Raw genomic sequence first — 22,620 nt, 5'->3', positions numbered from 1 at the left:
ACATCATACAGAATTTTTATTAGCATATATATGTTATAAATATAAACATATCTAACTAACCACTGGAAAAGACTCTGATGCTGGGAGGGATAGGGGGCAGGAGGAGAAGGGAACGACAGAGAATGAGATGGCTGGATGGCATCACCAACTTGATGGACATGAGTTTGAGTGAACTCTGGGAGTTGGTGATGGACAGGGAGGCCTGGCGTGCTGTGATTTATGGGGTCGCAAAGAGTCGGATGTGACTGAGCGGCTGAACTGAACTGAACTCTGCTTTATATATGGAAAGAGTAGGTGTTTTTTGCCTCTCCAAGAACAGTTTTATCCCCTTAAGGGTTTTTTCCACCCCCTCTTGAGAATTTATGCTATACAGATAAATCAGGTTTGATGTTACCATAGCAGAGTTTAACTAACATTTTCAGGAATGCAGGTTTTATGAGTTTTTTAAATACCACATTTTATTATTTATTTTCCAAATTTTCATCTTATACTAATAAATACACTATCTAATACCTACTATAACAAGCCCTCTTGTCCTCAAGGAAATTATCAATAAGGGAATGCAAATTTAATGAAAATTAAATAAAATGAAATAAATTTAATTAAATAAAAATGACAGGAGTTACTGTTCTAAGAAACATTATTATATTTGTTTTACAGTGACAGCACAGAACTTGTGAAAGATTTTTTTTTTAGAATGAAGAATACAAGAAATTAGTTTAAAATGCTTGTTTTCCAAAAGAACTTATAATTGGATTTGTGAGGCTAGCAGTAAGACAAAAAGTTGATGGCCAAATTTCTGAAGCTCAGGAGAAAAATAACTGAATGGAAAATGACATGCTTAATATAAATGGAACAATGGAAACTGTTCTGCCCTTTTAATTCCATGAATAATGTATGAACATTGATCAGTGACAAATTATAAATGAGCTGATTGTGATACACAGGTCTGAGAAGATAAAAGAGCAGAGATACTGCCCATATGTGCAAAGATATTTCAAATATATTATCCAAGATTTGTGTTGCAAACTTTATTTCATAATTTCAGAGAAACATGATGGATATTCATTAGAAAATGAATGCACATTTATCACAAGACTCTAGCATAAAACTCACAAGAAACACAATTCAGGTCCCCCTATTCTCCTAAATGAAATTCAAGTTAAGTAACGCTCAAATAAATGATGACCCACATCATTCTGAGGTGTCGGTAAATCACTTACTCTTAGTATATGGTGTACCTTCAATTCTCTATACAGTTAAAGAGCAGACTTTGGAGATGGATCATTGAATAGTCAAAAATGTCATTATTGTATTATTTTTTTCCTAACAAGATACTGCTCAAATCCTTTAGAAACACATGAAAAAGCTATAGTCAAGAGAAACTTATTTAATTAAAGTTCCCCAGAAGATGAAATTAAACCCAATGATAATATGAAAGACTGCTGGGAGAATAAGATGAGTTGTTTTCATAATTTAGTCACTTCTTGTGATTAATGAGCTGAAACACAGGTGTCAGATTCTGTTGGAACTAAAATAAATGGCTCTTTCACTTAATTTCATTTTAACAAATATCATAAACCCAAATGTCTTCAGAGGAACATACAAACCATGTTGCTAGGAAAGATAACTTTCTGTAAGATGGCAAAATGAGTCCATTTTGATGAAAGGCCTTCTGCTTCAAAACACAGAACAATCAGAGAAAAACAGGAAACCAAAGAGACACCCTGGAGTTCTAAATGATGTAAACCTGTCCCTTGACCAGAAATTAAACAGGGGCATGCTCTTAGAACTTCATTGTTCTCTCTTGCTCTCATCAATTTACAAGTTTCTTAAAAGGGGGATTCTGTTAAAATTTTTAATCTGTGCATAAAGCTGTGCTGATAAACTTCTGTTAAATGTACAATCTGGTGGATATACAGATATATTTACATGTTTTTATATAATGAAAAGAAAAAGTGTCAGTCAGTCAATTGTGTCCAACTCTTTGAGAGCCCATCAACTGTAGCCCATCAGGCTCCTCTGTCCCTGGAATTCTCCAGGCAAGAACACTGGAGTCGGTTGCCATTTCATTCTCCAGGGGATCTTCTTGACTCAGGGATTGAACTTAGGTCTCCTGCATTGCAGGCAGATTCCTTACCATCTGAGCCACCAGGCAAAAGCATTGTTTAAGTACTGTTCAAGTTTTATTATTTATTAATAAAATTAATAAATTTTAATAAATATAAATTATATATCATTAAAGTGTATTAATAAATTTAGTAAATACAAATACATTTATACATTGTAAAATATAATTATGCTCATTATATTAATGTATAATAATGTGATTTTGTGTATAACAGTAATGACAATGGATTATTTTAGATCAAAATGCAAAATGAAAACTTCCAAAAGAAAGTAAATCTTTACACCGTTATGTTTATGCAGAGCCTCAAAAGCAAAGAAAAGTTTTCCCTGTTTCTCAACTAATTCTATTTAGGTTAATTAAACCAAAGTAACTAAACAAGGTCCCAGCCTTTCAACAGAAGCTAAGCAACTAAATTTATGCTTAAAGACTGTTTTCTAGACTGCAAGTTGACTCTTAATGATTTATTTTGGATTTTCAAAATAATTTATTCTGGAATATGTAGTAACTCAAGAAATCACTTCTGTGAAAGCTCATGGCCTCTGGTGATCTATTTTAAAAATAAACTTTATAAAATATTACATAATGCTATTTCCTTGAAAACTGTATCATTATAGTCCATAAACTTGAATTGCTGTTATTATAGCCATTTTGAGGACTAACAGAGATAATGAATTCCTTTAAAGCACTTGGCAACATAATGCAACTTCTAAAAAAAAAAATGGCAGCTATTATGTTGTTAGTCTTACTATATTTGAAGTCAACACAAAGGGATGCTAGTTGACATGCTCTATGTTTCTAGAGGCTTCCCTGGTGGCTCAGATGGAGTTTCTACAGCTTAAACCAAAACTAAGCTCATTGTTTATTTTTGTAAAGAAAGTTTTGCTGGCGCACAGCCACTCTGAGGCCACATTCCCTTCTATACAGCAGTAGCAGAGTTGAGTAGCTGAAGCAGAGGACACGTGGTCTGAAAGTTCTGAAATGTTTACTGTCTCGCTCTTCAAGGAAAAAGTCTGTTGACTTTGGGCTTAAGCCCAAACCAGCTTTATCAATTCGTTTAAAAAGAGAATATTTTATTTAAAAAATTAAGTGTGATTACAATGACTTATCCACATTCATTTGAAAGTAACCACTTTGACTTGTGTAGAAGTTTCTGATACAAAGAAAAGAGATAATGTGATTGGAATAAAGATCAAGCACGCTTTGGGAAACTCAGATACACCTCATCAATTAAGAGATGTGGAACAAATTCTGAATGTTTCAGTAGTTCAAGAATAAAGTGATACCTATCTATTTTTTTTAAGTGAACTAAATCTCTACTATGTTGTTGATGAAAATCAAATTTACTTTCAGTGGTTTGGGAAGTGGGCAACAATTAATAGAAAGATAGCATGTGGCATATTTTACCATGCAATCCCACCTGATGCAAAGAGCCGACTCATTGGGCAAGACCCTGCCTGATGATGGAACAGACTAAAGTTAGGAGGAGAAGGGGACGACAGAGGATGAGACGGTGGGATGCATCACTGACTCAATGGACATGACTTTGAGTAAACTCCAATAGATGGTGAAGGACAGGGAAGCCTGGCATGCTCCAGTCCACGGGGCAGCGAAGAGTCAGACACAACTCAGTGACTGAACAACAATCTCTCTTGTTGATTTTTTAAATTAAAAAATAGTACTATTGGACTTTCTTGGTGGCACAGTGGTTAAGAATCCGTTTACCAAAGCAGAGGACACAGGTTCGATCCCTGGTGTGGGAAGATCCCACATGCCTCGGGGCAACTCAGCTAGCACATCACAACTTCTGAGCTGCAACTACTGAAGCCCGTGTACCTCGAGCCTGTGCTCTGCAACAAGAGAAGCCTCTGCAATGGGAAGACCCACCTCGCTGCAACTAGAGAAAGCCTGCACAGAGCAATGAAAACCCACTGCAGTCAAAATAAATAAAAAAATAAATTTATTTTTAAAAATAGTACTATATACAAAAAAGAACAGCAAGGATTTTTCAACTAGCATTGGATGCTACCTATACCCTTAAATAGTATCAGTGAACTCTACAATATTAGAACATTTGAAATTTTGTTGCAATTTCTTATAGCATGATCATAAATTGGGTCAATTTTAGTGAGGTGGATAAACGTAGAGTCTGTCAAACAGAGCGAAGTAAGTCAGAAATAAGTCAGAAAGAGAAAAACAAATATCATATATTAACAGAATAACAGGCAAGTTTGAGCTCAGAGTACAGAATGAAGCAGGGCAAAGGCTAACAGAGTTTTGCCAAGAGAATGCACTGGTCATAGCAAACACCCTCTTCCAACAAAACAAGAGAAGACTCTACACATGGACATTACCAGATGGTCAATACTGAAATCAGATTGATTATATTCTTTGTAGCCAAAGATGGAGAAACTCTATATAGTCATCAAATCAAGACCGGGAGCTGACAGTGGCTCAGATCAAGAACTTCTTATTGCAAAATTCAGACTTAAATTGAAGAAAGTAGGGTAAAACACTAGAACATTAAGGTATGATCTAAATCATATCCCTTATGATTACACAGTAGAAGTGAGAAACAGATTCAAGGGATTAGATTTGGTTGACAGAGTGCCTGAAGAACTATGGATGGAGGTTCGTGACATTGTACAGGAGGCAAGGATCAAGACCATCCCTAAGAAAAAGAAATGCAAAAAGGGAAAATGGTTGTCTGAGGAGGCCTTAAAATGGCTGAGAAAAGAAGAGAAGCTAAAGGCAAAGGAGAAAAAGAAAGATACACCCATTTGAAAGCAGAGTTCCAAAGAATAGCAAAGAGAGATAAGAAAGCTTTCCTTAGTGATCGATATAAAGAAATAGATGAAAACAATAGCCTGGGAAAGACTAGAGATCTCTTCAAGAAAATTAGAGATCCCAAGGGAACATTTCATGCAAAGATGGGCACAATAAAGGACAGAAATGGTAGGGACCTAACAGAAGCAGAAGATATTAAGAAGAGGTGGCAAGAATACTCAGAAGAACTGTACAAAAGAGATCTTCATGACCCAGATAACCACGATGGTGTGATCACTCAGCTACAGTCAGATATCGTGGAGTCTGAAGTCAAGTGGGCCTTAGGAAGCATCACTATGAACAAAGCTAGTGGAGGTGACGGAATTCCAGCTAAACCATTTCAAGTCCTAAAGGATGATGCTGTTAAAGTGATGCACTCAATTTTCCAGTAAATTGGAAAACTCAGCAGTGGCCACACGACTGGAAAAGGTCAATTTTCATTCCAATCCCAAAGAAAGGCAATGACAAAGAATGCTCAAACTACCGCACAATAGCATTCATCTCACACTAGCAAAGTAATGTTCAAAATTCTCCATGTAAGGCTTCAACAGTACATGAACCAAGGACTTCCAGATGGAGGTCAAGCTGTATTTAGAAAAGGTAGAGGAAGCAGAGATCAGATTGCCAACATCCGTTGAATCTGAAAAAGCAAGGGAGTTCCAGAAAAACATTTACTTCTGTTTTATTGATTATGCCAAAGCCTTTGACTGTGTGGATCACAACAAACTGGAAAATACTTAAAGATATGGAAATACCAGACCACCTTACCTGCCTCTTGAGAAATCTGTATGTTGGTCAAGAAGCAACAGTCAGAAGGGACATGAAATAATGGTGACTGGTTCCAAACTGGGAAAGGAGTATGTCAAGGCTGCATATTGTCACCCTGCTTATTTAACTTCTATGCAGAGTACATCATGAGAAACACTGGACTGGAAGAAGCACAAGCTGGAATCAAGATTGCTGGGAGAAATATCAATAACCTCAGATATGCAGGTGACAACACCCTTATGGCAGAAAGTGAAGAGGAACTAAACAGCCTCTTGATGAATGTGAAAGAGGAGAGTGAAAAAGCTAGTTTAAAATTCAACATTCAAAAAACGAAGATCATGGCTTCCATTTGCATCTCTTCATGGCAAATGGATGGGAAAACAATGGAAACAGTGACAGATTTAATTTTCTTGGGCTTCAAAATCACTGCAGATGGTGACTGCAGCCATGAAATTAAAAGTCGCTTGCTCCTTAGAAGAAAAGTTATGACCAACCTAGACAACATATTAAAAAGCAGAGACATTATTTTGTGGACAAAGGTCCATCTAGTCAAAGCTGTGATTTTTCCAGTAGTCATGTATGGATCTTAGAGTTGGACCATAAAGAAGGTTGAGTGCCTAAGAATTGATGCTTTTGAACTGTAGTGTTGGAGAAGACTTTTGAGAGTCCCTTGGACTGCAAGGAGATCAAACTAGTCAATCCTAAAGGAAATCAGTCCTGAATATTCATTGGAAGGATTGATGTTGAAGCTGAACCTCTAATACTTTGGCTACCTGATCCGAAGAACAGACTCATTGGAAAAGACCCTGTTGCTGAGAAAGATTGAAGGCAGGAGGAGAAGTGGACAACAGAGGATGAGATGGTTGGATGGCACGATGGACATGAGTTTGAGTAAGCTCTGGGAGTTGGTGATGGACAGGGAGGCCTGGCCTGGTACTTTCCATGGGGTTGCAAGGAGTCGGACACAACTGACTAAGTGACTGAACTGAACTGATACATATAGAATCTAGAAAAATAGTACTGATCAATCTATTTGCAGGGCAGGAACAGAGAAGCAGACATAGAAAACGGACTTGTGGACACAGCAGGGGTAGGGCAGGGTGCGATAAATTGAGAGAGTAGCATTGAAATATACACTTATCCATGTAAAATAGAGAGCTAGTGTGAAGCTTCTGTATAGCAAGGGAGCTCAGCTTGTGCTCTGTGATGACCTAGAGGGGGGGGATGGAGGAGCAGAAGGGAGACTCAAGAGGGAGGGGATATATGTGTATTTGTAGCTGGTTCATGATGTTGTACAGCAGAAACTAACACAGCATTATAAAGCAATTATCCCCCCTCTGCTTTTAATAACGATCCATACTTTCTGTGCTGGATTTGCAGCAAAATTATGTCCATTTTTCAGGTGTTCCGTTGGACATAATTTCTTTGTGAGCCTATGTCATTGATTCTCCATAGCATAAAAACTTGTTACTATTTACTATCTATATTTCTTGCTTAACTGTAAGCTCCACACACCACAATTCTAAATGGCTCACTGGTAAAGCAGCAGCCTGCCAATGCAGGAGATTGGGTTCAATCCTTGGTCCAGGAAGATCCCCTGGAGAAGGAAATGGCAACCCACTACAGTATTCTTGCCTGGGAAATCCCAAGGACAGAGGAGCCTGGCTGGCTACAGTCCACGAGATCACAAAGAGTCAGACATGACTTAGCAACAAACAACAACAACAAAAAAGTTCCATATATGACACAGTTATTAGGCAATGTCATGTCACGGAGACTATTTCAGAGAAAGTTTAATATTAATGATATTTTCTTACAAGAAACACATCTCCACCAAGGGAAGAATTCGTAAGTGACTCCTTAAAAGTTTCCACATAACCACATAGAAGTTTGTATTCAATAGCTGTGTAACATCAATTCTTTTTCTGAAAAATTGATGTGTGGGTGGATTGACTTTTTGTTAACCAAATCCATTTTTAAATGCACTGGGAGAATTCTGGATACAGAAGAGAACCCATCTCTGAGGCAAACTGATTTTGTATGTGGAAAGTGTTTTTGTAATAAAAACAATCACATTGTGCTGTTTCTGCTTTTTAAGTTTTATTTTTCATATATTGGATTTCTCCAAGTGTGGCACAGCTAGACACTTACATGATGAATGGGTTTCTAAAGAGTCGTCTGTCAATCAATTTTTCCATAAATACAGAACCCCTGAATTTTAAGATCTGTTATAGACATAATTCTTCACAATAAACAAGGCAGAGGTCTCTAGAAATCATTAAGAAATATTTAAGCAGCAAATGTTAACAAGGTTATCCCAGCAGTAAGAAGCACTACTACAAAACTCTAGTATGGGCTGCAGGAAGCAAGAAGATTCACTATTTTAAACACTAAATCTACCTATTTCTGACTACATCTTTAGTGCAGGCTGTAACACCTCTGATTTTTAGAACAGAAATCTATTTTCCTCCAATCTTGTCCACGGTACTGTTGAGCTGAGTTGTTTATCTACAATATTATGAATCTGTGCTTGCCTATACTTTGGAGGAAATAGAAACAAAATATGACAATGGAGAGAAAACAAAGAGGTGGGTAGGGAAACACCTAGATGGCCAGGGTAACAGCCGGGGCAAGTGTTGCCTTGGCAACGTGACTCACGCAAGTGACACACAATGTGGGGAAGATCACTCAGGCCTAGGGGCCAGGAAACAAATCAGGCAAGCGGGGACCAAGAGAAACACCTCGCAAGTGAACAAAGAATCAGCTCTGTGCATGCTCAGTCGCTCCAGTTGAGTCTGATTCTTTGTGACCCCATGGACTGTGGCCTGCCAGACTCCCCTATCCATGGGATTCTCCAAGCAAGAATATTGGAGTGGGTTTCCATGCCTTCCTCCAAGAGATCTTCCCGACCCAGGGATCAAACCTGCATCTCCTGCATTGCAGACAGATTCTTAACCCACTGAGCCATCAGGGAAGTCCTGAATAAGCTCTGGTTGAAGTCAGATGATGACTGAGCTGAAATGAACTTTCACATTTCTAAAAGCTGCTGTCACGAGCCGAGGTTCTTGGCTGCTTTGAAAAGTGGCCTGTGCCCACGAGCTGCTTACCTCTGCCAGGTAGAACTCGTCATATTGCCTCTTGAAGCTTTCTCCTTTGTGGTAGTTGCTGGCGGCCACGATCACATCCACGGTCACCATGCTCAGGATGAACATATGGAAGACGGACGACCGCATCATTTGCTGAGGAGGCAAAACGGACGAACTCTTAATAAAGAGACAAACCCATGATTCAACATACCTATGTGCTCAGACCTTGCTGGATCAGCAACGTCTTTGTTATATGCTACTGTGAACAGTCTTTCTTTTTAAGAAAAATTTATTTTATTGAAGCAAAGTTGATTTACATTGTAGTGTAAATTTCAGCTGTCCAGCAAAGTGATTCAGTTATAGATATACACAAAATACACAGTCTTTTTCAGATTCTTTTCCATTCTGGTTTATCATGGGACACTGAATATTATTAGTTCCCTGTGCCATATAGGAAGGCCTTGCTGTTTATCCACTCTATATATAATAGTTAGCATGTTCTTAACCCAAACCTCCAATCCCTCTCTCCCCCAGAACCTCCCTCTGTTTGGCAAACACATGTACAGAACAACTTTTCTAAGGTAACTTGATGACTGTCACTAAATATTGTGAGCAAAGCAATCTCTTATCTGCAGGCAGCTAAAAAGTACCTGGGGAGACAGTTTCAGAGACTTTTGGTTAAAAGCTGAAAATACATTTCACTGAACTTGTGTATAACCTATATCTCAATTTTCACTGGCTAGTTAGGAAGATTTTATCCTTACTGCTGACTCTATGGAGAAATTATTTTTTGGAAAGCTGATACCATATAACAAGTATCGCTTTACTCTGCTAAGAGAAAAAGCTACTGTTGATGAAAGCATTTTAGAGATAAACCATAGAACTGGAAAAGCAGGAGGAACCTAAGATCTATTTATTTTTTAATGCATTGCTTCTGTGGGTTATTTATTTCTTTAAATTTCTGTTTTTAATAATTTATTTTCTATGCTTTAAAATGTTTCATACTTTATTAAAGTATGGTTGATATTTTAAAATGTGGTACATGTTGAATGTGTATAACTCAATGAGCTTGGGGATAAATATACACCCATGAAAGTATGAACATCATCAAAGCCATATACATATCCATCACCTCCCAAAGCTTCCTCTTGCCTCCTCTATTATTATTATTATTTGTGGTAAGAACACAACATAAGATCTGTCTTCCTCGTAAATCTTAAGTATACAATAGAGTATGTAGCTACAGGTACTATGCCATCAGTTTAGTTCAGTTCAGTCACTCAGTCGTGTCCGACTCTCCGCGACCCCATGAATCAGAGCACGCCAGGCCTCCCTGTCCATCACCAACTCCCGGAGTTCACTCAAACTCATGTCCATCGAGTCAGTGATGCCATCCCGCCATCTCATCCTCTGTCGTCCCCTTCTCCTCTTGCCCCCAATCCCTCCCAATGTCAGAGTCTTTTCCAGTGAGTCAACTCTTCCCATGAGGTGGCCAAAGTATTGGACTTTCAGCTTTAGCATCAGTCCTTCCAGTGAACACCCAGGACTGATCTCCTTTAGAATGGACTGGTTGGATCTCCTTGCAGTCCAAGGACATAGACATTCATAATTTACTTACCTCCTATAACCAGAACTTTATACTCTCTGCATAAATATGTTATTGAAAATTATACTTCAACTAATAATAGCTGATGCTTATATTTATAATTATTATGTGCCCAAAGCTGTCGTAAGTGCTTTATATAAATGAAGTCATTTAATGTCCTAACAGTTCTAGGAAGTTACGTTAATTTTATAGAGAAGGAAACTGAGGCTCAGAGAAGTTAAATAACTTTCTCATTGTCACACACATACTGAAGACGAAACCACAATTTGGATCCATATCTGGTCCAAGCCTAACTTGAGGTAAAATAATTAGGTATTTGAAAAATAATGGCTATTATTATATTAGCTATCATGTATTGAATACTATAAGTATGTTGTTTCTTTCACTTCTTTCATCCCCACCATAACCCTACATAGTGGGATGCATTACCCACTTCTTCCACAGAGTTCAGAGAGGTTAAGTCACTTGTCCATGGTCACACAACAAGCACACAGCAGTGCCAGACTCTGTACCCACATCTGTTTAAAGTCTATTTTAGGAGCTCCTGCCCCACTGTGGGGCTCAGTTCAGTTCAGTTCAGTTCAGTCGCTCAGTCGTGTCCGACTCTCCGCCACCCCATGAATCACAGCACGCCAGGCCTCCCTGTCCATCACCAAATCCCGGAGTTCACTCAAACTCATGTCCACAGAGTCGGTGATGCCATCCAGCCATCTCATTCTCTGTCATCCCCTTCTCCTCCACCCCCAACCTTTCCCAGCATCAGGGTCTTTTCCAGTGAGTCAACTCGTTGCATGAGGTGGCCAAAGTATTGCAGCTTCAGCTTTAGCATCAGTCCTTCCAGTGAACACCCAGGATTGATCTCCCTTAGAATGGACTGGTTGGATCTCCTGTGGGGCTGGAAATGCATAAAAGGAGGGATAGAAGCTGAAGACCCTGGGCAGCAGAAGGAGGAGAGGGAAGCTGACCACACAATGAATCACTGAGTCACACCCCTTGGCACCAACTGCCCAGGGTACACAGCCACCATGTAGCCCCGTTTCGGGGCTTCACCGGTTCTTACAGACACATGTGGACACCACTTGATCTTGACCTGAGAGATCTTCAATCTTTGCAACTGAAAGAACCTAACAAAAGCAGAACCCGAGAAGAGGAAAAGGGAGAAAAGGATATCTCCAAGCTTGCCGTCAGCTCTGCATCCAAACGTGTGACTTCTTGTGGTTTCAAGACCCTGCAGGCAGCCACAGCATGGGCCACAGTAAAGTGCGTGGACCTGAAACTCTACCATGCATGAGCTCCGTGGCCCTGAGCAAGGGTCTTCAGCTTCTCGGTGCCTCAGTTTGCCCATCGGTAAAACAGAGACAAGTACTGGCTACTCCAAAAGTTGTCATCATAAATGTATAAATATCTGTCAGCTCTCACATCAGTGCTTGCGTATTATAAATGTTCTATTAAGATGTGCAGTTTAAAAAAAAATGTGACCGAGGTATTTTTCTGTTCAGCAATGAGAAATAAATTGCCCAATGTCAAAGAATTAATTACGCTGTATATTTGACTGAGTCCAGAACCAAGTGAGATAAATAAAAGCGATAATGTCTAATAATGTGAGAGATGTCATAGCACTGGAAAAGCAGGTATTTAGTGAGGCTGTGTGTCACCATGGCTACTGATGCGTTCTTACATCCATTTATTTGCCCTTGACTTTATTTCATGGATAATGCAAAATCAAATTCCAGGGCTGTCATTTAAACATATTTAAATGCACGTCAACTTGCTTGCAGGAACTACTGACCTTCATAACGTTGATAAGCATATCAGCTGGCAAGTTTCTATCCTCATTAGAATTTTTTGTCTTCCTTGCGTTGAGAGAGTTAAAATTTCATAACTATTATTCCTTTTCTAGACTTTTTTCAAGGTAACATTCTATTAAAAACATTTCAACTGCTTTCCATTTCACCTGCATGACAGAAAAGCCACAACTTTCTCTTTCTATTTTCCTTAGCTGTGGATTTATGTCTTAAGTAAACTGTTATTACTGAAAGGTCTAAACAAAGCTTTTAGCCATGGCTGTCAAAAAACTTTTAAATTGGTTTTGTAACTGTCACCACTTCACTTTGGTGCTGTCGTTATAATTAGGTTGTTTTTTGTCTGAATGTCTATGTTTCCCTGTTGGTACAGAGTCATTAAAATAATCACTTACAAAGGATTTTGATACGCTATAATCACCATCGTTCAGCTGACTTCTTCCACAGTAATAACTTTCAAATATTAAATAAGAATTAAGGTGATCAGTATGTATGGTAGCCAAATTTAAATAAGAAAATCAGGAACTCTAGCTTCAAAGGTAGAGCTAGTTTATATGGGCCACTTCAAATCAGTCCAACTCAACCAACGTCTGAACCTGGCTATGGGCTTCCTCAATGTAGAATGGCGGGCAACGTTGCACTTAGACTCACATCTGTAGGACATACATCTATAGGACAGTCCAAATTGATACACATCAATTTTCCATTTCGTTATAAAAATTTTAATGTAAAGGAAAATGTTAAAGTTGTCAGTGGCACAAAATATCATATAATGGGATTTCACAGTTGTATGATTTAGTATGGATGCAGGATATGTAGATGGAAGATATAAACATACACATACATATGGATGTATATATGCATGTGTGTATATGTATTTATATATATGTGTGTGCATGTATATATATATATGTAGGAAATGGAAACCCACAACAGAAGTGACTTAGCATGCATGCATATATAGACATGCTCAGATGCTCAGTTGTGTCCAACTCCTTGCAGTCCCATAGACTGTAGTCTGCCAAGATCCTCCATCCATGAGATTCTCCAGGCAAGAATACTGGAGTGGGTTGCCAGGCCCTCCTCCAGGGAATCTTCCCAACCCAGGGACTGAACCTGCATCTTTTACCTCTCCTGCATTGGCAGGCAGGTTCTCTACCACTAGCACCACCTGGAAAGTATATATATATACATATATATATAAAACATCTCTCTCTATATATATAGAGAGAGATGTTTAATATAAGAGTCTTCAGATCCTACATACACATCCTATTTTTTAAAATTCCCTTCAACTGTGATGTCATTTTGATTTATATTTTTAAAACATCAGAAAAGTTTTGCATCTATTTTGAGTCTGGCTTTGATCCAAGAACTACTGATTTCTGTACGTGACAGTTGGAATTACCAAAATATGAAGAAGAGGCTGTACCAGAATCATCCCCAAGGCAGCAATGTCAGGAATGCACAGAAGCCTTGCAACTCAAAGTGTGGTCCCTGGACCAGCAGCTTCCTGGGAGTGTATTAGAAATGCAGCGTCTCAGGCCTCATCCCACACCTACTGAATCAGAATCTGCATCTTTAGCCATGATTACTGTGGATGCTAAAGTTTGAGAAGGTCGTTGCAGAGGATTCTCCTTGAGTTGCAGATGAAAACCTGAGTGACTTATACATTTTTTACAAATTCACAATTTCATGTTCTAAAAGTCAGTTATCATCCAATAAAATATATAGTAAATACGGGCTATAATATTATGACCATATATTAATATATTACCTCATCACAAAAATATATGCCTACTTCCCCTATCCCCTTCAACTCTAAGATCAAAATCAACTAAACCAGTTTGGTTTCATGAAGACAAAAGTGTGAGTCATGTTTTCAATCATTTGGAGAGGATTATGAAGAGTCAGGCATGCTTAGCAACTAAACCATCACATGAGAGAAGGAAATGGTAACCCGCTCCAGTACTCTTGCCTAGAAAATTCCATGGACAGAGGAGACTGGCAGGCTACAGTCCTTGGGGTCACAAAGAATCAGACACAACTGAGCAACTACCACTTTCACTTTCATGAAGGCACCAGCACAGACTTACTGTAGGAATGCAGGTGGCTTCTAGAATCTGGAAAAGGCAAAGCAATAGTTGTTTGTTTTTTTTTCCCCCTAGAATTTTTATAAGTACTAAGCCTTGTTCATACCCTGATCTAGGGAAACCATTTTGAACTTCAGACCTGTAGAACCATAAATAATAAATCTGTGTTGTTTGAAATCACTAAGTTTGTGGAAATTTGTCACAGTAGAACTAGGAAACTAAATCAAGCCCTGTTCGTGATTCTGACATACACTGGCTCAAATCACCTCCTATGAAATAGGACTGTAGGCGTCTGCCCAGTGTTCCAAAATTCTACCTGATCGAAGGATTTCACCCAAGGCCACTTGCCAGTCCAGATCTCTGCAAAATGTATTACGACAACTGTAAACTCACGATGCCAAGCAAGGTTTTCATCCTGCTTTGTTTTAGAATGTGGAATGAGACGCTGGCTCAGAAGCAATGAAACTGAGTCCAACCTCATGCAGGAGAAGGGGAAAGGTCACTTTTCTTCATATTAGTTCTGAATCCTACCGTGAAGGGAATGCTTTCAAATACAGAAGTTTATGCCAAACCTGGCGAGAGATCCTCACTTAATTCAAACTGATGCCGACCAAATGGATTCTCAAAATAAGAGCTCATATTTGAGGGCTCGGACTGTGCCAAGCCTCATTCCAAGCATAACACATGCTGGGGTGAAAATTTCATTTAATCCTCAACAACTCTGTGAAAAACGGTGCATTTGTTATCCCCTCATCTACGGAGAAACAGGAAAGGATGCGTCCATTTCCAAGTTCACAGAGTCAGAAACTAGTCCCAGGTAAGTCCAAAGCCAATGCTCTCCTGCCCCCTATCAGGCAGTCAATACACAGCGGACTCTGATTCACACAGTAAAGAAGAGTGAGAAGTCGCTCCTGTGTCTAGTGTTTGTGATTTAAGAGAGGTTGTAAGCTTGTGAATCCTGTATCTGAAAGCCGAAGGAAAGCTGTTCCCCACTGGAGGGTCTAAGATCGCCACGAAGGAAAAGAATATCAAGTTTGAAGACAACCTGAGCTGAGTTTAAATCTTGATTCTGTGCTGATTTAACTTCTCTGTGACTCAGTTTTCTTACATGGGAAATGGGTGTGATAACATCCACATCTCTAGGTTGGAACATGAATATAAACCCGGGTATTTAGCATAGAGTCTGAACAGGATGGAGTCTAAACGGTGTAGATGTAGGAGCAGGCATCTTACACTCCACAATGCTTATTATCATTGCCGTATTTGAAAACACTCGAGGTATTTAAACGTAGAGATACAGTCAGTTGCTTATGGGGAAGGTGCATGTGCGCTTAGCAGCTCAGTTGTGTCTGACTCTTTGCGAACCCATGGACTCTGTAGCCTGTCAAGTTCGTCTGTCCATGAGACTCTCCAGGCAAGAATACTGGAGTGGGTTGCCATGCCCTCCTCCAGGGGATCTTCCTGACCCAGGGATTGAACCTGAGTCTCTCATGTCTTCTGCATTGGCAGGTGGGTACTCTACCATTAGCGCCACCAGGGAAGCCCTGTGGGGAAGGTAAGAAGACGTAAGAGGAGAAATCAAGTGAAAGAGATAACTGATTTTGAGAGGGATCAGGGAAATTTATAGATTTTCAAAAAGATCTTGAGTTGTCTCATTTTTAGTGGCACGAATGCTTAAGGACTCTATAAGAGTTCTTCCTATTCATTTGTTCAGTAAGCTTTCCGATAGAATAGTGCCTTAAAGATTCTGAAGACTCTGTAGGCAGACATCTAACAAATCAAAACAGTGGCCTAGGAGGTCACAATAGTACAGCTCAGAACTCAAATCTTTCTTTTGCTTTTAAAGATTCCAAGTTTTTAAAAAACATAACTATGGTGAGCAGGAGGTCCTCTCGAGCTGTGATGCTCTGGCTTCTCACTGCAGTGGGAGAAGTGCTCTATTGCAGAGCTCAGGCTCAATAATTGTGGAACAAGGCCTTAGTTGCTCTGTGGCATGTGGGATCTTCCCTGATCAGGGATTGAACCCGTGTCTCCTGCCTGACAGGAGGATTCTTTACCACTGAGCCACCAGGGAAGTCCTCAAATCTTTCTTTAAATCACTGCTTGAATGAATAAAATATCCTACCCTGGTAAACAAATTTCATGCACTGAACACTATCTCAGCCAGCTACTCAAAGCTGTGTTTTAGTTAGATTTCAAAATAAACATATTTGGAGCAATTACAAGGTGAAATTCTCAGAAACCATCCTGCATATGAGCCATGAGCCTAAGAACAAGATCATAATGTAAAAAAGCAAATGCACAAAGCCTAAAATAAATCTCTTGTTTGCAAGTGCTGTGTCTTCCCCTCCCCTTACTTAGAAGACATCTGGATAGTTGCTACTTTTTCAATATACAAAATAATTCTGTCCAATACAAAGGATTTGTGTGAAACAAGAAATATCTTAATGCAATGGGCTTCCCAGGTGGCGCAGTGGTAAAGCATGCAGGAGAGGCAAGTTCCATCCCTGGGTCAGGCAGATCCCCTGGAGAAGGGAATGGCAACCCACCCAGGGTTCTTGCCCGGAGAGTTCCATGGAGAGAGGAGCCTGGTGGGTTCATGGGGTTGCGAAGAGTTGGATGCAACTGAGCATACGCCCATTTTTTATAGCAATACTAAAAACAGAACCAATAGCTATCCTTAGAAACTCTGCCTTTCCCTTCTGCCTGCCCCGGGCATGTCCTTGGAGAACGAGAGGGCAGAAAGAAATCCACAGGTGATCTCCCACAAAGGCATCAAGCATCTCTGTGCCATACGGGAGCACTCACAGCATGGAAATAAGCCTCTGTCAGTATATTTTTTATCTGGGCCTCCCCACTTCAGGGTTCTCTGTTTCTGACTTGCAGTCAAAGAGAAGTGCAATGCTAGAGTGCAGGCGCTAACATCGTCTAAGTTTCTCACTGCAGCTCCACCGACCAAACAGTTACCGAACAGACTGTGACAAAAGGTGCTTAGTTCAGAAATGGGGCATTTCTGCTTCAGTGAAAAGTTGAGGGTCTTAACGACAGACACTAGACGGGACATTTAAAACCATGATGGTTTTAAGATCTTCAAAAACACTTTAATTGACACTCCAAAGCTAATTAAAATGTCTACATACAGAATCACTTGCAATTGATTTTTATATGTTTGTTTTTAGTTTTCTGTTTTCAATAGTGGGCAGGTGAACATAAAACCTTTGTTTTAAATTCAAGAGGGAAATCACACACTCAAAAATGAAGTTAATTAGGTATTTTTCTCAAATAAACTCTATACCCAATGTCATAAAAAGACTTAGGTTGTTACATTTGATGAATGCAGAAATCAATAAAAACAATTTAAGCTATATAATATCTTGAAGTGGAAGACTCCCTCTGAAAACCTTCAAGTATATAAGAAATTTGGAGGTTTGGAAAAAACATACCAGAAATACAGCAAGTACAAAATCACTGAAGTTTTTTACATTGTCCAAACCTGTCATCAGCCTTCAGGCAGGGAGAGAGTCATGCTGCTTTCCCAGACTCTAGGATGGTCTCAACTGTGTTGAACACTGAGAAAATACATGGCAATTTCAAACCCTGGATGACAGTTTAAAGAAGCTGCATATTTAATCCCAGAAATCAAGACCTGCAAGAACAAAGTACCCCTCATTTTCCCAAAGGTGACAATGCCACAAATACTTGATGGAAATTTGTCTTCCAAGACTCTCTGTCAGACTCATACAGGACTTACTTGAACGAGAAGATGAACATATACAATGATACAGGAATTTAGTTTGTGATCATCTGAAAGAAATAATTTTAAGATGACCTGCATATTTCTTTCTTCCAATGAGGCTCAAAAATCAAAGACAAAAAGACCATTTAAACACAGTAAGATAGGTGAATAAATTCAAAAGTAGCACTAATAATCTCATTTTATTTTTTGTTAGTCTGCTGGTATCTATTCTGAGTATAATCACTATTTGAAATGCATATATATTGAATATACATAGAATGCAATATATATTTAAATATCTATGTGTGGAATATCTACAACTGAGGTTGTACCCTCTCCTTAGTTTACTTGGCCATACTGGTTTCAAGACTACACAGGAGACTACGCATGTAGGTCTTCTTCGATTAAACTCTTAGCTACCTTCTTGCATTTTGAGCTGTATTGCCTTTTGCTATTTTATTCTTCTTGTTCTTAATTCTCATTTTCTGCTTTTATAGAATAATTTTTTTCTTCCATTCACCCCCCATCCCCGACAAAAGATTTCTCCAAGCCAGCTGTTTTATGCTCCGAAAGTGAAAGTTGTTCAGTTGGGTCTGACTCTTTGCAACCCCATGGACTACACAGTCCATGGAATTTTCCAGGCCAGAATACTGGAGTAGGTAGCCTTTCCCTTCTCCAGGGGATCTTCCCAACCCAGGGATCAAACCCAGGTCTCCCTCATTGCAGGAGGATTCTTCACCAGCTGAGCCATCAGGGAAGCCCGTTTTCTGCTCTACTGTTAGAAAAATGAGGATGAGGGACTTCCCTGGTGGTCCAGTGATGAAGACTTCACCTTCCAGTGGATGGAGTGTAGGTCTGATCCCTGGTTGGGGAACTAAGATCTGACATATTGAGTGGAGCAGACAGAAAATAAAATAATAATAATAAAAAAAGTGAAATGAAGATAAGGGTGTGTGTGTGCATGTGTTTTGGGGAGGGATCGCTGACAGCTGCGTAAGGGGAAAGTAAGAATTTGTGTCCGCTGTGTGTGAGATTGTGTAGTTCTGTATATGAAAGCACACTAGTGGGCACATCCACATATAACCCCTCTTGCAATATTTGTTTACCAATTATCATGTGAAAGCTACAGTGGAAACAGCTGGAAGCAGAGAGAAACCAACCAAATATAATCAAGGAGTCAGAGGTCACGGCACCGAGGAAGCCATGATCTGATTTTCAGGGCAAGGACCTTAGCATGGGATGGAAGGAATGATTCGGAGAAATGCAAAAGATTGAATTAACGACAGACTTGCACACCGGTCAGATTTGCGGAGGACCTCGAGCAGTGCATTACAGGTTGGTGTAGAGGTTTCTGGAGATGCAGGAAAAGCCTGGTTTCCATATGGGGATGGGTGGGCGGTGTGGGTGGTGATGTGTCCATGAGAACACCTGGGCACGTGTCTGCTGGACACTGAGATTTACACTTCTAAGAGTCGGAGGGCAGGGCGAGAAGGGAAGGCTGTGACGTCACTGGACTACTTGGGCGCGTGAGAGCTGACATCCTGGAATGAATAGAACACTCACAGTGAACAGAGTTAGAAGAGAACTGTATACTCAGGATAACAACCACCACCTCTGTGGACTGAGCGACCCGCTGCAATCCACACACTGTGGTAGGTATTTTATGTGCGTCATTTCTCATTCTTATAAGCCGCTGAGAGATGTCGCCCATTTTTCAGGTAAGGAAGCTGAGTCTCTGGGAGATTTAGCCAACAGTTCGAGCTTCTCCTGGGCCATACTGTTGTGGCTGGACCACTCCATCTTCCCACATGGGACAGTGGAAGAGGTCTGCTTGCAGATGGAACCTACATTCTCCTGGGCTCAGTCAGTTCCTGGAATTATCAGCCAGTTCATGGGAAGGTTCATCAAGGAGGCAGATATTTAAGGAGCACCTCAGGGGTCTTCTAAGGGGATCCAACCAGTCCCTCCTGAAGGAGATCAGTTCTGAACATTCACTGGAAGGACTGATGCTGAAGCTGATGCTCCAATACTTTGGCCACCTGATGCGAAGGGCCAACTCATTGGAAAAGACCCTGATGCTGGGCAAGATTGAAGGCGGGAGGAGAAGGGGGCGACAGAGGATGAGATGGTTGGATGGCATCACTGACTTGATGGACATGAGTTTGAGTAAGCTCTGGGAGTTGGTGATGGACAGGGAGGCCTGGTGTGCCGCAGTCCATGGGGTCGCAAAGAGTCGGACATGATTGAGTGACTGAACTGAACGGAAGGGGTCTTCCCTGGCGATCCAGTAGTTAGGACTGCGGGCTTCCACTGCCAAGGGCACAGGTTTGATCCCTGGCTGGGGAACTAAGATCCTGCATACTGCGTGGCAAGGCCAAAAAAAGAAAAAAGCAAAGCACCTAGGATGTCTCTTTCTCTCTCTAAATACACATATCATACAATCTACCCCTCCTCCGATCTTCACCTTCAATGGAAATTTCCTCAAAAAGCATTAAAACATCATAGTAACAATTTTGCCGCAATTTGACCTACTTATCGTAAAAGCCTGTCACCTCTGTTCTTACAGAAGGAGGCACCCGAGGGGGTGTTACCGGAGAGAAACTGAGCTCAGGCAGGCTAGGTCTTAGGCGTACTTTCATTTTCTTGTCACTGACTTTCTTCAAGATAACAGATCACTGGGTGTGTGTTGCAAGAAGCCTCAAAACGGTGCAGCCGCATCTGTCAAACTGTCAGGAGGTGAAAACTCCCACTTGAGAGGCGGGAGAAAAATGGCTAGTCACAGCAGCCACCTAGGAACCAGGTTTCAATTCAGCTGCGTTCTGTTTACATGCATTAGGGTTACCTTGTCAGGGAGGCCGTCGCTGATGCTAAAATCGAGTTTAAACAGCTAAGTGACTGTTTGATACGCAAAAAGTCCATTATAACTTTTCACTTTTCTGAGACTCACACAGAAAGACACACTTGAAGAAAATTTCTAAATGGTTTCGGCCACACCACATAAAAGAATTACATTATTGCCTCAAAGCATGCATGCATGCTAAGTCGCTTCTGTTGTGTCCGACTCTTTGTGACCCTATGGACTGTAGATTTCCAGGCTCCTCTGTCCATGGGATTTCCCAGGCAAGAGTACTGGAGTGGGTTGCCATTGCCTTCTCTGATTTGAGGGCTACTTTTACTTTTTTGATAGTGTCATGAGTTTTACAGTTTTATTTTTACATTTAGATCTGTGATCCACTCTGAACTAATTTTTGTGTCTGAGACAGGGGTCCAGATTCATTCTTTCGCATGTGGATATTCATTTTTTCCCCTACTGAATAGTTTTGGTACCCTGTCAAGCATCAGTTGATATATATATATATGGTTATACAGCTCTCTGAATGTACTAAAGGTCACTGAATCAAGCATTTTAAATTAGTGAACTTATAGCTATCCGAATCATATCTCAATTAAAAAAGAAAGGTCAGTTGTAAAAATAATTTCTATTCAACATTAATAAAAACTAAAAAGGAAATCAGGAATGGGGTCGGGCTTATTCACATTCCCCGTCACCTTCAGCCGTCTTGTTCCCATAACCAGGACCTAAGGCAGGAAAAGGGGTCACCCCAGACAATGAGCCTCTCAGCAGAGCACAGGGATGTGGGGAAAGGCGGACAGAAAGACATTCCAGGCAGGATGGCGTGGAGCGAGCGGGCAGTCCAGATGAAAAATTTCCTGTTTCCAAGTTTTAGACGACATTAATCATTAGTAAGCGCCGAGTGAGTATTTCACGACCATTGTACCGTCAATACTTGTTCTTGACTTATTTTTCTTTCTCTTTAATAAGTGAGTTAGAATTCATCCATTTTTCACCCAAAAGCAAGAAGTGTGCTGTTTCTCTCTGGTCACATTCTCGTCATGCCCGATACAAACAGGTGACCCCTGGGCCATGACGTTTTTCATCCGTATTCTTTCAAATCAGCTCCTCCTGGACCAAACATGGGACCTGATCAGAACCCCATGCGGGATGCTGAGCCAAAGGGAGCCTCTCCCTGAAGTGTCTGCCTTATTTCTCCGTTGTCTCAAACCACACGCATCATCATTCATACAACTTACCCAGCGTGCCGCAACACCCACTCAGGGCTGTCTCCTGCCTCCCCTATGCCACACCCATGCCTGGCAAGTCTGAGGTCCGTCCCCTCCTCCACTGACCTTCCTGCTCAGTGCCGTAACCCCCACCACACCTCCTTGCCCGCTAACTCTTGCCCGCTCAAATCTTCGCAGTGCAGAGGCTGGGCTTCCCGATTCCAGACGGCAGCCTTGAGGCATCCATTAACACACACTGACTAGACTTTTAAGCGATGCCTCTGGGGCACAGAAGACACTGTTTTGGCACTCCTAGGGGGCTGATCACTTCTTTCTGTTACAAATTAGTGTTTTCCTTGGCACCTTTTTCTCAGCAGGAGAGAGCATGGCACCAGGAACCAGAAGGCCAGGCATGAGACCTGGCATCTCCATGTTGGTTGAGGTCAGGGGACTCAGGCGGCAATCTGGGTCTCCACTTCCTCGTCTATGGAGGCCAGTAGGCAATGCCAATCT

The 22,620-nt window shown here is 40.6% G+C and overlaps 1 protein-coding gene across 2 annotated transcripts in view; it reads right to left on the bottom strand.

Annotated features, from left to right (window-relative positions):
• Positions 1-22,620, bottom strand: part of NALCN (sodium leak channel, non-selective) — a 270,915-nt gene that overhangs the window by 168,641 nt on the left and 79,654 nt on the right. For both annotated transcript variants that reach the window (XM_055426858.2, XM_088842841.1), the window contains one exon: positions 8,830-8,961. In XM_055426858.2, the coding sequence (XP_055282833.1) occupies positions 8,830-8,961 (132 nt within the window). The remainder of the gene's footprint in view (positions 1-8,829; positions 8,962-22,620) is intronic.

Source organism: Moschus berezovskii, chromosome 13 (genome assembly GCF_049115385.1).
Source record: "Moschus berezovskii isolate FMDL1 chromosome 13, NW_MosBer_1.0, whole genome shotgun sequence".
In the NCBI taxonomy this organism is placed as follows: domain Eukaryota; kingdom Metazoa; phylum Chordata; class Mammalia; order Artiodactyla; family Moschidae; genus Moschus; species Moschus berezovskii.
Note: the sequence above shows the minus strand (reverse complement) of the source record. Positions and strands in the feature narration are given on the sequence as shown.